The following is a 15,014-nucleotide window of genomic DNA, read 5'->3' as shown; positions in this document are numbered from 1 at the left end:
AATATTCACTTAAGACGCAACCCTTGCTGACACACCATACCCTTTGTCTACATCATGATATCCCATGAGTATTGGGCGGCCTACCATGAGAAACTGGCTGCCCTTGATCTCGACACTCACCCAACATCATTCATTCCGCAGGATTGGGCTCTCAATGCTGTCGACATAGCTAGCGAATGGGTGGAGCAACAGTTCGCGGCTCATGTTGCTGGCAGACCCCTTGTTCCTGCTCCTCCGGAACTTGATCCGGAAACAATGCTGGCATGTGGACAACTTGCATTTGTGCTTGCAGAGGCGTATCAGCATCCCAGTGCGTTCAGCGCTATATCGTTATATAATTATCCTGACATGTGAAGTCAAACTGGATATCGATATCATCCGGTACAATGAGGCATTGACCAAACGAGAGTCGGGACTGAATGATGCTCGTGAAGAAGCTTTGTTGGCAAAGTTCCCTCCCGCCGACCGCATTCTGTTGGATTGCCCATCGGTTGTAATCGACGCTGGTTGCAGAATTATACTTTGGTATCTGCCGGGTGCACTGAACTGGTCCCTGCAGGTGAGCTTAGGCACGCAGAGATGTCCGATCACACTGACCGACAACAAAAAGCGTGATATGTTTACTGCCACAGTCGGTATGGGCAAGCTGTTACAACAAAGCATGACCACCAGCAAGACATCGACCGGAAAGACGACGAAATGGAGGACAAACACTTCGTACTTTCACCCATCAAAAGAACCCGGTCTGATACCCGGGTGTATCAATCTTTCGCCTTGCTGGTTTCAACAGGGGCATGAGGTGAGACCCAGCTTGCCCAAATCATTGAGTACTGAACACAGGCAGTGTCAAGGCCGGCCGCCGCAGAATCCGTTGGATGGGTTTATTCCGGAAGTCTCTGCCGCCTTGAAGGGCGATAGCGGCCTGTCATCGATTATAGATATGCAGCGTCCGGCTCTCTTGTCATCGGCTGCCCTTCGGGTCATGCACCCACAACTTTACCGGGCATCAATGTCCACTCACGTGGCGCTCGGGCAGTGGGCCGCAGCGCATGGTGAAGATCAGATGTACCGCTGTCTCCAGCATTGGGCGTCAGCATATTCCGGCGCTTCAATTGTTTGTAACAGGCAATCCCCCGGTCATCGTGATCCCAAATGTCCTCCAGAAGGATTTGACATTCTCACTTGCATAGGAAGCTATAAACATGCGGTGATGAATTTGACAAACTTAGGCATCGATTTGTTATACAATCCGGGAGTCATGGTAAGTTATTCTGGCTGGCTTGTGAGGCACGGTGTCCGGGTGGGAGATGGTGACAGAATTGTGTGGGCATGGTTTATGCGGGACAGTGTGCACAACTATGCCGGAACCCCACGTACAGAGTTCGCAAAATACAGCCTGGCCGACTTTGCCACATACCACCTCGCTAGATATAATCAGGCTGATTTTGTTCGATACCGATCATGATCATGTCGGTAGTTCTTACATTGCTTTCTTAGCCTCGGTTGGTTATTGATTCTTTAGTTACTACGTTGTTGCCGGGGCATGATCCATAGGCTGATGTTTGAGCGGCTATCTGATGTAGATACTGCATTGATTGTAATGTAGGTCGACTCACAATCATTGATCCGGGAGCTTAGTTCGATGGAACACGTTCATCCGACATGGCAATTGGCCACAGCCGGTCAATTGCGTTTATATAGGGGAATATATGCAACTGTTTGGCATCGACCCAGCAATGAACATTACCCGGATACGTTGTCAGTGCGCTTATACAAGTTCTTCATTGGCCAGGTCACTCTCGGCAGTCGATATAATTACAATTACAATCTCTACTTGTACCGTCACCCGGCATGGCACGCCTATTCATGTAGCCCGGCCATCCCTTTCACAAATTGCAATCATGTTGTCCAGTTGGTCCATGATCCGACGCTGTACATTAAGGAAATGGTGAATGGTTGCAACGTCCTCACTTAGTTCTGTCACTTTGATCACTGCGTCCGCGTATGTCCCCAGAACATTTCGGTTTGCCGTCTGCGTCACTGCTGGCGTCTGGTCTCGGTCAACCTCGTCGGTTGGCAGTATGTTGTTCAGGTAAGAATTTGCTGCCCATTTTGTTAATCGTGAGAAATGCCACATAAGGGATACTCACCATCCTCATGCCAAATACTGCATAGGCTTCTGATGGCATGTCGCATAGAATGTTCCGCATGTTGGAAGACATTGTGTTCATTTCCTGCATGCCTGCCGGGCATACCTGCACTGCTTCAAAAGTCATCATGCAGACGTGTAGAGTACGACTTACCTACTGCATCCCATCCGCAATCATACAAATCCTCGGCCACCGATGGGTTTACATCCCCACAGTGCTGTTCTGCCATCACCGCTGTGGATGGCTTGTCGGTATCCATCGGATCACCCCATCCGCAGTCGTATTGATCCTCCACAGAGTCATCGGTGGATATGATGTGATGATCTTTTGGATCATCCCAGCCACAGTCATAGGCATCAGCGGGTGACTCACCGGATTCCATGATCAATTGATGATCCATCGGGTCATCCCATCCACAATCATACAGATCGTCCCTGGACTTACCCGGGAGTGTGATAATTTCATCATGCATTGGATTGTCCCATCCACAATTGTAGGCATCGGCCATCGATTCACTTGAACCGGCGATGCCTACATCATGGCTAGGATGGCCCCATTGGCTGGCATATGGATCCTTCGGCGACCCCTCCGAACTCGGATTATCCCATGCAAGGTCCTGCGGATCCCGGTCGTTTCTTCCGGTGATGTCGGCAGTGAATCCCGGTGGTGAGACCATGTGTACCGTAATGTCAGAGGTCCGCATGCTTTCCAGAAGATACATATCTTTAGACGTTTAGAAAAGCAAAGTCGATCGAAATAAATGGGAGGCTCACCGGACAGCATGCTTCTGATTTCGTCCCAGTGGCCATTGAAGCACAGCTCGTATGCTAAGTCACAACATCTGGTGAGTGAAATTCAGGAGTATGGACACCATCAGCTTACCTTGATCTCTTTTTGCGATGGGGTCATCTGTGTTTTCATAGCCGGCTGGAAATTCATTCTCCAAGTTATATTCTGTTGTTGCAAGTTTGTTAGTATACCGGCTCAGAATGGGGCATGCTTACTTTTAAAATGTGGATAGTCCGCCAATCCAACTACTCCTTTGAACTTTGATTTTCTCAGCTTAGGAGGAGTCCATGACTCTAATGGTACATATGCACCCCACCAGGCGATGGGATCTTTGTCCAGAGGAAGGCGTAGCGCTGCCAGACTGTCTCTGTCGACATTGCTCCCATATATGGAGAACATGGAGGGGGTACTGCCAATATATGGCTGTTCGGGAATAACAAACCGAACTTTTCTTGGTATCATCATGGTTTGGTTTGAAAAAGATTCGAGGAGGATAAACAAACAATCCGACGAGTGGCACCGTGTCGCAACTGTGGACCTTTGAACAATGGTGGACGCTGTCATGATCTTACGTCATCATATCCATGTTCTTCACATTGCACGACACTCGGGAAGAGCCACAAACCGACGTCTGGATATAAATCCCGACCCGTGTGCAAATTTTTCAAAGTCACCTTTCTGTCCCTTCCGTATACTATCTCACCCGTTACCCTACAACAAAGTTTTAACATCGCCATGACACCTGCGGACACAGCTAACGAGGCTTTGAATGAAACACTGGCGGCTGTGCAATTGTTGATGAAGCGGTGCATGATGTTGCGGCAAGGCGATCCAGAGGCATTAAAACTATCGGATGAGATCGCCAGACGGCTTGTGAGTGTAGTTTGTTGCTACAATGTTATTACTTTCATTAATATGAACACCTTTGACAAAGGCAAATGACTTGAAGCGTCATGCAGGGATTGCAACTTCGTTGTCCCCGGAACTATTGTCATGTGCAGCCGTTGTGAGAGACTGCTCAAAGGGTGGCGTCTTTCAGACTTCGCCGGATTGGGGGTCTGTTACTGACAAGGATCCGAGAATTAAGGGTCACCCGCGGTTCAACAAGACAATCAATTACCGACCTATCGTCGGCATTGAGAGTCCTGATCTTCCTGACGCTCAGACTCCAACAGCAATAACAAGAATATCCTCCTCTTCCTCCTCCTCTGGAACTTCGGCACTGGTCTCATTGACAACACCACCCGTCGCGGCTGCATCTACTTCGGTCCCTCCTCCCGGTGACATAGACCGTTCGAGCATATCCGCCGCACCGGCAATAGAACTGTCGCCATTGTCACCGTCCCCATTCTCAAAGGCATTGGAACCTCTGACCCCCCTTCCTGTGTCAGCTCCAATCCCGCTGAAATACAACCTTTTTGTGCCAGGCATTAAGAATGCGGTGAATGCAATTCCAAAGGGCGGCAATGGTAAGAAGAGACGGGCGGAAGATGACCAACCGGTAGAGGCTAAATTAGTTGACAACTCGACTTCCCGGTCACGGAAGTCTGTTCCGAAGAGGAAAAGGGTAATATCGGCTGATGAAGACAATGAAACTACCAACCCAGTTCTGATGCAGGTGAGTTCCGCGTCTTTCGTTCGGCATAGCTGACCCACCACATGACTATATTCCCTAAGGTGGTACCATCACAGAGCATCACCGAAGAGGATTTGGCATCGGCACATTCGCATCACTCGGAAGGCACAGATGATAGAGGTTTCTGGGATGCAGAAAGCAGGGTAAGTGTTTTTATTGGGCAAACTGCAGATGTTGACTCGGATGTTTATCAGCCTGTTGAATGGGGCCAGGACTCTGCTATCGCCACGGCAGTGAAGGTAACCTTATTATTATTTGCATGAAATCTCATTGACGCTAAGATGTTTGAAGTATTCCGTTCGTCATCACCCACAGAAATGCGACAAGTGCACCAAATTGGGTGTGGCCTGTCTTGTCCTCCCGGATAAGAAGTTCGGATGCATTCGACTTGCCTGCGCTAATTGCGATGATATGAAGATCACATGTGCGATCAACGGAGTCAGCGTCCGAGAAAGAATGCAGGCAAAGGCAAAGGCAAAGGCCACAGCGGCAGGTGACGCCCACCCTGTCAGACGATCTAAGTCACGTGCCCCCAAGTCCCGAGTTGTGAACAATACTCCGGTCAATACCCGGTCCCGGCAGATCTTGATACCGCCGGCGCTGTCCTCTTTGGATGTTGAGCCTAACAACATTGAACACGGAGGTGAATATTTTCATTCCACAGTTGGTACTTGAACTGAAACTTATCAAGACTCCGCACCGGATGCTAACCCAATGTCTATTGATATTCCACCGGTTCACACAGAGGTTCAACCGATGCCTACGATGCGCCCATCGGTGCAAGCCGAGGCGGAAACGCCGCGAGCAGTCAATCCCGCGCAGCCCGAGCCAACTGCGAGGGATATCCTCCAGAGCATCCAGGACCTTGGAAGGCGGCTTGATCTTCTCGCCACCAGCGAAAGGGTCGATGAGTTGGATGCAAGACTCGGTTCGGTGGAAGATGTCTTTGGGCGGCGATTGAATGCACTTGAGCAACGTCTCAATTCATCTGATACAGAATGGAGAGCAATGTCAGCTTCTGTTGGCCATTTAACCATTGCTCTTCGGGATCATAAAGATGATCTTACTGCACATCGTTCCCGGATCAACACTACCGCTTATGCCCCCCCAAGTCATGCAAATGCACACCTGCCGGCCTGGCTCGCTCAGAGTGACGAAGACCCGCACATCTCAGCAATCGGCCGACAGTGGACTCATGCGTGGGATGCGTCCATGATGACGGGTGTTCAAGGGCATGTCGGTACCTCAGCATCTGCTGTGCTCATTACGGAAACCGTTGATTCCATGGTCCCGGCAGCGGATGTATCGCCAGACACCTCTAGCGATCTCTCAACGATATCCGATGATTAAATACTTATTATTGGATCTTGATGGACAGTGATGATGTCATGTCTTTACTTAGTTTTGATTGCATTCATTTGGTGCTCCTACATACCGACGATATTAAATGGGATCCTGTATTGGAAGGTGTGTGACGTTAATAGTTAGCCTGGGCCAGGAAGATCAATTTGAATATTGTGTTAGTGTTCCAGAACTAAGTCGTCTGAGTATCAAGGTGTGATATATCCAACGGCATAATGCTCTGGTTCGGATGGTTCTTGCGCTTGTGGCACACGCATGAATGCAAGGTTTGTCACTCCCGACTACGGCCCAGCGGATGCTATATGTACTGCGTATTCATCCGACATGAATATTCACGTCAGATCAGGATCTGATATTATTCGGTTGCATGCTGTGAGGCACATATCCATCTATTAGCTATACCAGCATCCGGAACATAAGTATCACAAGCCGCTGGCATGTCGCCCTATATTTAGAGAATGGTAATGATTATGACAATCTTGTGCTTATAGCAGGGCCCGGCAGACCCATGCCGTCAGCATGAATATGAACGTCAAATCCGGATCGGCATTGATATATCATTACAGAGTTCGGTTGCAAATATGTGGTGCTAGACGCCCGATATTACTCACAATCTTGTGTTATGTAGTGTAGAAGTTTGATGGGTAGACCTACTTGCACAGTATACACAGATGGAATAAAGAATGCTTTACCGGCAGGAGCCAAATGTTTGATTCTCGCTCCAGCGCCAGATGAATGCAATGTTAGAGCAATCATGTTGAACCGTTATAACCGTTACCACATTCGGATTCATTCATCCGGGGAGTGGTGGACAGATTATTACGTAACATTGCGTCAAACAATTGTCGGACCTCTCATGGATACAAGACTGAGACCACAAATTTCCAATCCACAATCCACAATCCATCACTTTCCAGTAACACTCACAACCGGATCGATAAAATCCAGCCTTGTCGGAATCTCCCAAAATCAACTTTTGATATCTACTGTATTCATTTCCCTCTGCACCACCGTATTTTGTTGACAAATCCATCATGTCCGTACCTCCAGAAGCAGCTAACGACGCATTGAAAGTCACACTGGCCGTCGTGCAATCGCTCATGAAGCGATGCATCAAGGTGAAGGAGGGCGATCCCGAGGCCTTGAAGCTATCGGATGAGATAGCCAGGCGCGTGGTGAGTGTATCTGATGTTCCCCTCAAAATGCTTTTTGTCAAACTAACATTTGTCATTTGATACAGGCAAGAGACTTGAAACTTTACGCGGGAACAGCAACATCATTCTCTCCTCTGCTACTCTCCTGTGCCGCCATTATCTGGCAGTACTCAAGGGGCGGCGCCTTTCAGAGTGTCCCAGACTGGACCTCTGTTACTGACGATGACCCACGAATCAAGGACCACCCGCGATTCCAGAAGACCGTCCACTATCACCCACCCTCTGCGCTTGATGTCCCCGTCATTGCAACATCAAGCATTCCCACAACCATTCCCGCAACCACTTCAGCTCTCATTGTCCCGCCATTCCCACCCTCAGCTCTCCCTTCCCTGCCATCCCGCACAGACCTGGATCTCGTCGCCAAGCCGGTGGCGGAACCGAGACGATCATCGCGCATACGAGCACGCAAGAATCCATCCCGCACGGACCTGGATATGGTCGCCAGGCCGGTAGCGGAACGAAAACGATCTTCCCGCCCACGAGTGCTCAAGAACCTGCCACCTCTCAGTCGTCCGGCACATCCACCCTTGAGATACCGCCACCTGTACGTGGCCGAAGCTGAGAGGGAACAATGGAAGGCACTTTTCGAGGCCGGCGATAGCAAGAAGAGAAAGGCAGATGATGAAGATACCGATGGGGCCGATGTAATTGAAGCCAAGTTGGCTTCCACGTCCCAAGAGCCGATGAAGAAGAAGAGGAAGTTGAACCAGAATGTCGACAATAGGCCAACAGGAATCATCAATGTGAAGCCAAAGGTATGTCTGTTGATCTTGGTTCATGCATCCAATGACTTACCGCTGCAGACATTACTGACCGTCACCACTGACAAGGTTGTTCCGCCAGGCGATGAAAAGGCTTTCTGGGACGCAGACACTCGGGTATGTGATCTGCACTTATCTATAGCGCTGGTATGCTGACCAATTTCAAAGCCTGCAGAATGGGGCTCAGATGCTCACATCGCCACTCCGTGCCAGGTAAGTCTGTCAGTACATTCACAGGAGTCCATGGCTAACATATGTCAAGCATTCCGTTCATTACCATCCTCGGCAGTGCGACAAGTGCACAAAATTGGACATACCCTGCATTGTCCTTCCGGACAAAAAGTTCGGCTACATTCGACTCGCATGCGCAAATTGCGACCAGATGAAGATTACGTGTGCGATCGACGGCGTCGGTGTCAGGCAGAGAATGCAAGCGAAGGCCGCCACGGCTATAGTTGAAGGTGAGTTTGCTTTCAAATCCGGCGAGGATCTTGAAACCAATCCAGATGACTCGTAGAGGAGAAGCAACAGCCTGGTCCGCCGGCTGGTGTGCCCATGTGCAAACTCCCAACCGTTGGTACAAGCCCTCGGCCGGAACAGGATGATCAGCCCGCGCCAGCCAACATCGCCGATCCCGAGCCAACTGCAAGGGACATCCTACAGGGAATCCGGGACCTCAGCAAGAGACTGGATCTCTTTGCCACCAATGACCGTGTGGATGCCTTGGAGATAAGAGTGCGTTCGGTGGAAAATATCCTCCACCAGTGGTTGAACGCACTGGAGCAACGCCTCAATGCCTCCGATGCCCGGTAGAGAGCGATGTCGCCACCTCCGGTATATGTAGAACAAACTAGTCTCCAATACCATATATAGTGTACTTTTAGCTATTCTTTCTTGCTGTTCCCGGTCACTTTCCCTTGTATTCCGGTTCTCGCTCTCTGTATTTGTTAGATGAGAACCACATTGTTGTTCCCCTCAATATGTTGTGATCTGTGGTGAGGGAATGCTTCAATTTCATGATGCTCACATGAAACTGTGACAGCCAATGGCATGATAATCCGGTGTACATAGTCCATGCGGTCGTGGGTGCATCACCGATGCTACATGCACGGTGCATCCCTCCAAGAGGTGTATCAATAAAGTACATATATGACTGTCTATTATCATACCATCTTCCGGAACCAGGCGTCTCCAGCTGATCGGCCGTCCGGTCATCACCTGCTTATCGGATTTGCATTGCTGTGCAACTTGTGCGGGTCTGACATCTTCATTTAGTCCTAATTTCAACTCTGTCCAAGACGCAGCCCTATAAACGTTCACCATGCCACCTTCGGAGACCGCATGCTATCCGTGTCACCGTAATATCGGTCGCCCCTTCCGAAATCAGATATGCAAGTACCGGGCACTCATGAGCCTTTCCGAGATTTAATGCTTCACTCTTTGGGCCGATTAGTAAGACACTCTATAGACTCAAACATCACTCGCCAGACATTCCTGACCTGTTGGGCATATCCTGTAGGCCCTTTCGGTACTCTGGACCAAACGCAAATTGAGTGGGCCCATCCGTCACTCATTCCGACAATCCGTAGATGCACTCTCGCCGGCCACTTGTGTAAGCCAGTTGAGGATAACCAGTATCCGTGACTACATGTGCACCGACAGCCGACAATCCCTAGCCGAGCCCTTCCCGAACTCACGAGATGAAACACCAATACTGGGCCGGAGAAAAATCCTACTGGGCCTATCAGGAAATTCCTGCACTTGCACATGTATGAAGAACATCCCGCTGGGCCCAACCGTCAGCCTTTCCGAGATTGTGTATGTCTCTCATGGGCCAGAAGCAATAACTCGCTTGCCCTCCAAGACCAAATGCACAGTCCATACCCCATATTCTTATTGATCGGCCCTTCCGAGACCAAATACATTCTCTTGGGCCACAAATTACCAGCAGTGCCCAACCATCTGTCCTTCTAAGATCATGTAGGCCTATCATGGGCCAGAAGCAATAACTCGCCGGCCCTTCCGAGGTCACATGTACCGTCCAATTCATTATTCTTGTTAGTTGGCCCTTCCAAGATCATTTGATGCCTATCTTGGGCCAGACACAATCACTCGCCGGCCCTTCCGAGGTCACATGTACTGTGCAAGCCGTACATTCTTATTGGTCGGCCCTTCCAAGACCAAACACATATTCTCTTGGGCCAAAATCACCAGCCGGGCCCAACCGTCAGCCCTTTCGATATCATGTAAGCCTACCATGGGTCAGAAACAATAACTCGTGAGACCAAACACATTTTCTTGGGCCGAACAATCACCAGCTGGGCCCAAGCTGGGCCCATCGGTAAGCCCATCCAAGACAACCCAGCATTTGTGCTGGGCCGAACAATAACCAGCTGGGCCTTCCCGTACGCACTGCCGAGATCAATACATTTGGGCTGCACGAAAATGGAACCATACATCGCATCTCCGGCCGGGATCATATGCATATCTGGTGGGCCTATCCACCATTCCTTCTGGAAGATCCTGTACGGCTGTCCGGGTATCCGATGCACCATTTATGGGTGAGAAGTGGATTGAGGCCTACTTTGCCTATGGAAATTTCGTCATAGCCCGGTTTACCCCTTTCCGGGTATCCGATGCACCATTTATGGGTGAGAAGTGGATTAAGGCCTCCTTTGCCTAGAAAATTTCGTCATAGACCATTTTTCCCATTTCCGGGTATCCTATGCACCATTTATGGGTGAGAAGTGGATTAAGGCTTGTTGCGGTGCATGCAAGATAAATAAACTACCTCTGATTGCGACAACACATGCACCGCAACAGGCCTTAATCCACTTCTCACCCATAAATGGTGTATCGGATACCCGGAAAGGGACGAAATTTCCCAGGCACAGTGTATTCTCACAGAAAATCAATTTCCCGGTCACGGGGTGTTGCTGCTTGGCTTTGTAAGTGCATTGTTGCTGCAGCAGTGAGCGCTCACTGCAGTCACCGCTCGAGACACTATCACTCTTGTTGTCAACGTCAGATGTCTGGACCGCTCCACCTGAAACTCAACTGTATTGTCTTGGGCGATAATCCTCGCCGTATTTTCCCGGTCGATATTGAGCGGACGGAGATTGGCGGCGACCTCAAAGAGGTCATCAAAGACAAGAAAAGGCCGGAGTTTGACCATGTTGCCACTGACCGTCTTGAGTTATGGAAGGTGAGTGATCTGATGCCTAGGATCGGATGTTGATAATCTGATATTTTGGAAGGTCGACCTGCCTATCGACGAGATGATTGAGCACAATCTCAACAATCTTACACTTGACCCAATGAAATCCCTATCACCTGTGGATGAAATGGTAGAGATTTTTCCCGACGCTCCTCCGCGCAAGTATCTGCATATAATTATCCAATGCCCGCCTGCCGGTGAGTTGTCCTTCAATATTGCCACCCTTTCCTCACTGATGGTGGTCCGACTTAGTGTCTTCCGGACCGCTCCGCCTGAAACTCAACTGTATTGTCTTCGGCGATGATCCTCGCCATATTTTCCCAGTCGACGTTGAGCGGACGAAGACTGTCGGTGACCTCAAAAATGTTATCAAGGTCGCCAAGAAGCCAGAGTTTGACCATGTTGCCGCCGACCGTCTTGAGCTATGGAAGGTGAGTGATCTGATGCCTACGGTTGAATGTTAATAATCTGATATTTTGGAAGGTCAAGATCAATTTGAACGATATACAGTTACGGAACTCGATCATGGACGGAGGCATCAAGCTGCGCCCGTTAACCGAGCTGTCCGATGTGTTTGCGGATGGAATAGAGCGCGGATGTATTCATATCGTCGTAAAACATCCTGCCATTGCACGACACATTCCGGCTGTTGATAGGCGAATCGCTTATCTCAAGAAGGGCGCGGGTACTCCGTCGGCCGGTGCAAAACCATCTGCATTCTCTACGAAGCAGGACCAACAAGAGTACCTTTGCAATCGTCCTCGCAGAGCCGCGGACCCTGTTCCCATTACTCTTCTCGAGCCTATCTTCGCCGAGTTCGTGGATGATTGTCAAAAATATGAACCAACTGTCCATGATAACGACTTTGTTTTGCAACTTTCAGAAAAGATGGCCGCCTTCTATCCCAATGAGCTCACACGGATGAATACATTCCGGCAAGTGCTCCGGGACTACGGTATTATACTCAACGCTTCTATGGTTGGCTCGACCGGATGTACGACGGACGGACATCTTTTGTCTACCAACGGACAGTTTGTGCTGATGATAATTGAGGGGAAGAACGAGATCGGAAGCGGCGCTGCCGAACCATTTATGGAGGCGATGCTGTACTACCGCAAGTTTATGGAGGACTCGAAGATTGAGATGGCGAGGCTCCGGTCTTTCATTCCATGCATCCATATCATTGTCTTCGGTTAGTTCATTTCACCAGATTATTTGCTGAAGCTTTTTATTGATCACAAATAGGGGCATGCATCGGCTTTTCAGGCTCTGTTTTCACTGAAAAAGTCCAGTCCGATGTCCTGGTCCCTATCATTCCTTTGTTTTGGCATTCAACAGACCTCCACATGCAAGTGATGGCAGCTCGTACTTTCGGGGCTCTCAAAATTGCCGTCGAGAAACTTACAAAACTATACTCCCGTCCAATCCCGTCCCTCGAACCCGAGGATCCGTATCTTAAATGTCCTTACCCTCGGAGTTATACAAATTCCACCGGTTTCATTCAGGAATTCCGGTATGATGAGACTCAAATCCTCAGGGATCGACTTATTTTCTTTGGAGAAACCGTCGGCAATGCAGCTGGGAGCAAGATATGCATCAAGTTTGTCAGGAACTATTCCCCTCAGGCTCACGAATTCTGTGCCAGCAAGGGGAACGCCCCCAAACTTATCGCCTACAATTCTTTACCCGGCGGCTGGAATCTGGTGATTATGGATGCCCTTGATATTGATAATGATTGCCTTCCGCAACGACCTGGCTCATATCGACTGCTCAGTGAGATAGGTGTTTTGGACCGTCAGCCGCTGAAGGAGACCATCACCACTCTCATCCGGGAGTTACACAATCACAATGACGGCTACGTTCATGGCGACCTCCGAGATACCAATTTCGTTGTGCGGGACGACAAACACTTCATGCTGCTTGATTTCGATTGGGCCGGACCGATCCAGAAGACACATTATCCGATGTATGTCAATCGGAAGGATATTCGACGGCCTGACGGTGTGTGGGATGGGCAGAAGATTGTGGCGGAGTATGATTTGGATATGCTGAATTATCTATTTCATCCTGAGCAAGATGTTCGGGAGCCAGCTGCAAAGCGCCGCCGTATATTAAGTGAAGGGTCGCTGATGGTCATTTGAGTCATTTATCATTTGTTGCATTTGCTTAATACCAGTCTGTTTTTTCATTATAAAGCTCACATACAATGACTTTGGGAGAATGGCGACATAGATTAGTATCTGTTGTATTGTAGCTAGCCAATTCGATGATTGCCGATGACACACGCCTTCTCACAAGTCTCAGTGAGGATTCTACTGTACATAAATGGAATACATGGCCTCATCCTCAGCGGATACAGCGATAAAATGATCTCAGAGTGGACGGTACCTCGGAGCCGTACAGGATATTCCGGAAGCAATGGTAGATCGGCCTTTCCCGATGTAGATCCCAAGAGTTTAGCCTATGGTAGCCGTGGTGGTTCTCTACAATTGTCTTACACTCGGTTCACACATATGACTCTCCACAGTTGTCGGAATGCCCATAACCGACGGGTTGATATAGAACCCGGCTGCTGTCAGACATTTTCCCGTACAACGATCCCCCTTCCGTACATCCCGTGAATTGCAACATATCCTATCAGCAACAGACCCCGTTATGCCGCCAGCTCTTCCATCCGGCAAATCCCTCGACAATCCGATTGCTGCGAGGGCGACGGAACCAGAGCTTGTATCACCAGCACCAGACCCAGCGGCTGCGGGTGTGCGAACTCTGCCACACCTCCCCGTCACGCATTCAAGTGCAAGATCTATTTACGGCGAGACCCGGAACCACCCGCCGAACGGGTTCGCTTGGACTACCGGCGCATGTTTTGCCAATATGGTCTCGAGATCCATTGCGATCTATTTTCTTCGGTTCCGATGACCTGTAGGTATTACAGCCCATCCGTTGCCCAATATGCGTAAGATATCTGGTCCCATGGGTTTGGGCCGTCAGTCGGGCCCGGGTGCCACAGCCTACCGAGCATAAGACAGGATGCACCTGTCAGTCGGTCACGGATACAACGACGCGCCCATCATTGTTGGGGACATAGTTCTGGGGCCATCAGCCGGTCTCAGATATGAAGGCCCAACCGTCGTCGATGAGGACCTAGGTATTGGTTCCGTCTACATCTGGGACATCCGCCGGTACCGTGTACGATAGCCTGCCCACTGTTGGCTGAGATGGGGTTCAGTTCTAGGCCCATCCGCCGACATCTGCCTGTACCGCGCATGACAGGCTGTTATTCCCCGCGCATCATCGCGGACGGTACACGTATGGTGCATCCTTCCGACATGTATATCAACGTCGGATCCGGATCAGCATTCGTATCGAACTTTGTCCCGTATTTCATTACTCGTTTCTGTTGCACCAGTTGCATCTGTAAAACTAGTATCTGACACAAGTGCGCTGACTTGGCCATAATTCCCTAGCCGAGCCCTTCCGAGATCCAACGCTTGCACTGAACTTATCCGGAAGCCGCTCCGAGATTATTTGCACATGTACTAGGCCGAAGAATATCCTGCTGGGCGCAACTGTTGGCCCTTCCGAAATCAGATGCCTATCATGGGCCAGACCACATAACTAGCTGGCCCTTCGAGAATACAATGCAGTCCCATGCCAAATATTCAGCTTAGTCGGCCCTTCCGAGATCAAATGCATATTCTCTTGGGCCCATCCGTAGGCCCATCCAAGACTACCCGGTGTAGGGATTCATTTCTGGCTGGGCTTGTAGAGACTGTTTTACCTATAGTTATGTTTGCACCTTAGCTTACATAATCAAGTTACCTTTCACCAGTTTTACTATGAGTCTGAGAGATCAGCAAGTTTCTATCATATTTCCTCTTC

The 15,014-nt window shown here is 49.6% G+C and overlaps 5 protein-coding genes across 5 annotated transcripts; 4 read left to right on the top strand and 1 right to left on the bottom strand.

Moving 5' to 3' along the window:
- Positions 1 to 688: 688 nt before the first annotated feature.
- HD556DRAFT_1218812 (uncharacterized protein) lies at positions 689 to 1,372 on the top strand (the record flags this gene model as incomplete). The annotated part of the gene is made up of 2 exons (XM_041296751.1): positions 689 to 799; positions 866 to 1,372. Coding segments are annotated over 2 exons (618 nt in total), but the record flags the coding sequence as incomplete, so codon positions are not given.
- A 492-nt stretch (positions 1,373 to 1,864) lies between these two features.
- Positions 1,865 to 3,404, bottom strand: HD556DRAFT_1313647 (uncharacterized protein; the record flags this gene model as incomplete). The annotated part of the gene is made up of 7 exons (XM_041300831.1): positions 1,865 to 2,103; positions 2,151 to 2,255; positions 2,304 to 2,474; positions 2,523 to 2,873; positions 2,924 to 2,977; positions 3,033 to 3,104; positions 3,155 to 3,404. 7 exons carry the CDS (start codon positions 3,402 to 3,404, stop codon positions 1,865 to 1,867), a joined length of 1,242 nt encoding a protein of 413 aa, XP_041153661.1.
- Positions 3,405 to 3,674: 270 nt separating this feature from the next.
- Positions 3,675 to 5,925, top strand: HD556DRAFT_1313646 (uncharacterized protein; the record flags this gene model as incomplete). The annotated part of the gene is made up of 6 exons (XM_041300830.1): positions 3,675 to 3,812; positions 3,874 to 4,557; positions 4,587 to 4,718; positions 4,770 to 4,814; positions 4,867 to 5,218; positions 5,267 to 5,925. 6 exons carry the CDS (start codon positions 3,675 to 3,677, stop codon positions 5,923 to 5,925), a joined length of 2,010 nt encoding a protein of 669 aa, XP_041153660.1.
- A 1,046-nt stretch (positions 5,926 to 6,971) lies between these two features.
- Positions 6,972 to 8,725, top strand: HD556DRAFT_1449932 (uncharacterized protein; the record flags this gene model as incomplete). The annotated part of the gene is made up of 6 exons (XM_041307674.1): positions 6,972 to 7,112; positions 7,178 to 7,906; positions 7,955 to 8,029; positions 8,081 to 8,125; positions 8,175 to 8,373; positions 8,430 to 8,725. 6 exons carry the CDS (start codon positions 6,972 to 6,974, stop codon positions 8,723 to 8,725), a joined length of 1,485 nt encoding a protein of 494 aa, XP_041153659.1.
- Positions 8,726 to 10,940: 2,215 nt separating this feature from the next.
- HD556DRAFT_1507585 (uncharacterized protein) lies at positions 10,941 to 13,270 on the top strand (the record flags this gene model as incomplete). Its single annotated transcript, XM_041309057.1, has 5 exons — positions 10,941 to 11,117; positions 11,170 to 11,326; positions 11,382 to 11,560; positions 11,613 to 12,321; positions 12,375 to 13,270. 5 exons carry the CDS (start codon positions 10,941 to 10,943, stop codon positions 13,268 to 13,270), a joined length of 2,118 nt encoding a protein of 705 aa, XP_041153658.1.
- Positions 13,271 to 15,014: the final 1,744 nt, after the last annotated feature.

Source organism: Suillus plorans, assembly GCF_016647745.1.
Source record: "Suillus plorans strain S12 chromosome Unknown HD556scaffold_96, whole genome shotgun sequence".
Taxonomy (NCBI): Eukaryota; Fungi; Basidiomycota; class Agaricomycetes; order Boletales; family Suillaceae; genus Suillus; species Suillus plorans.
This window is presented reverse-complemented; position numbering and strand designations above follow the sequence as displayed.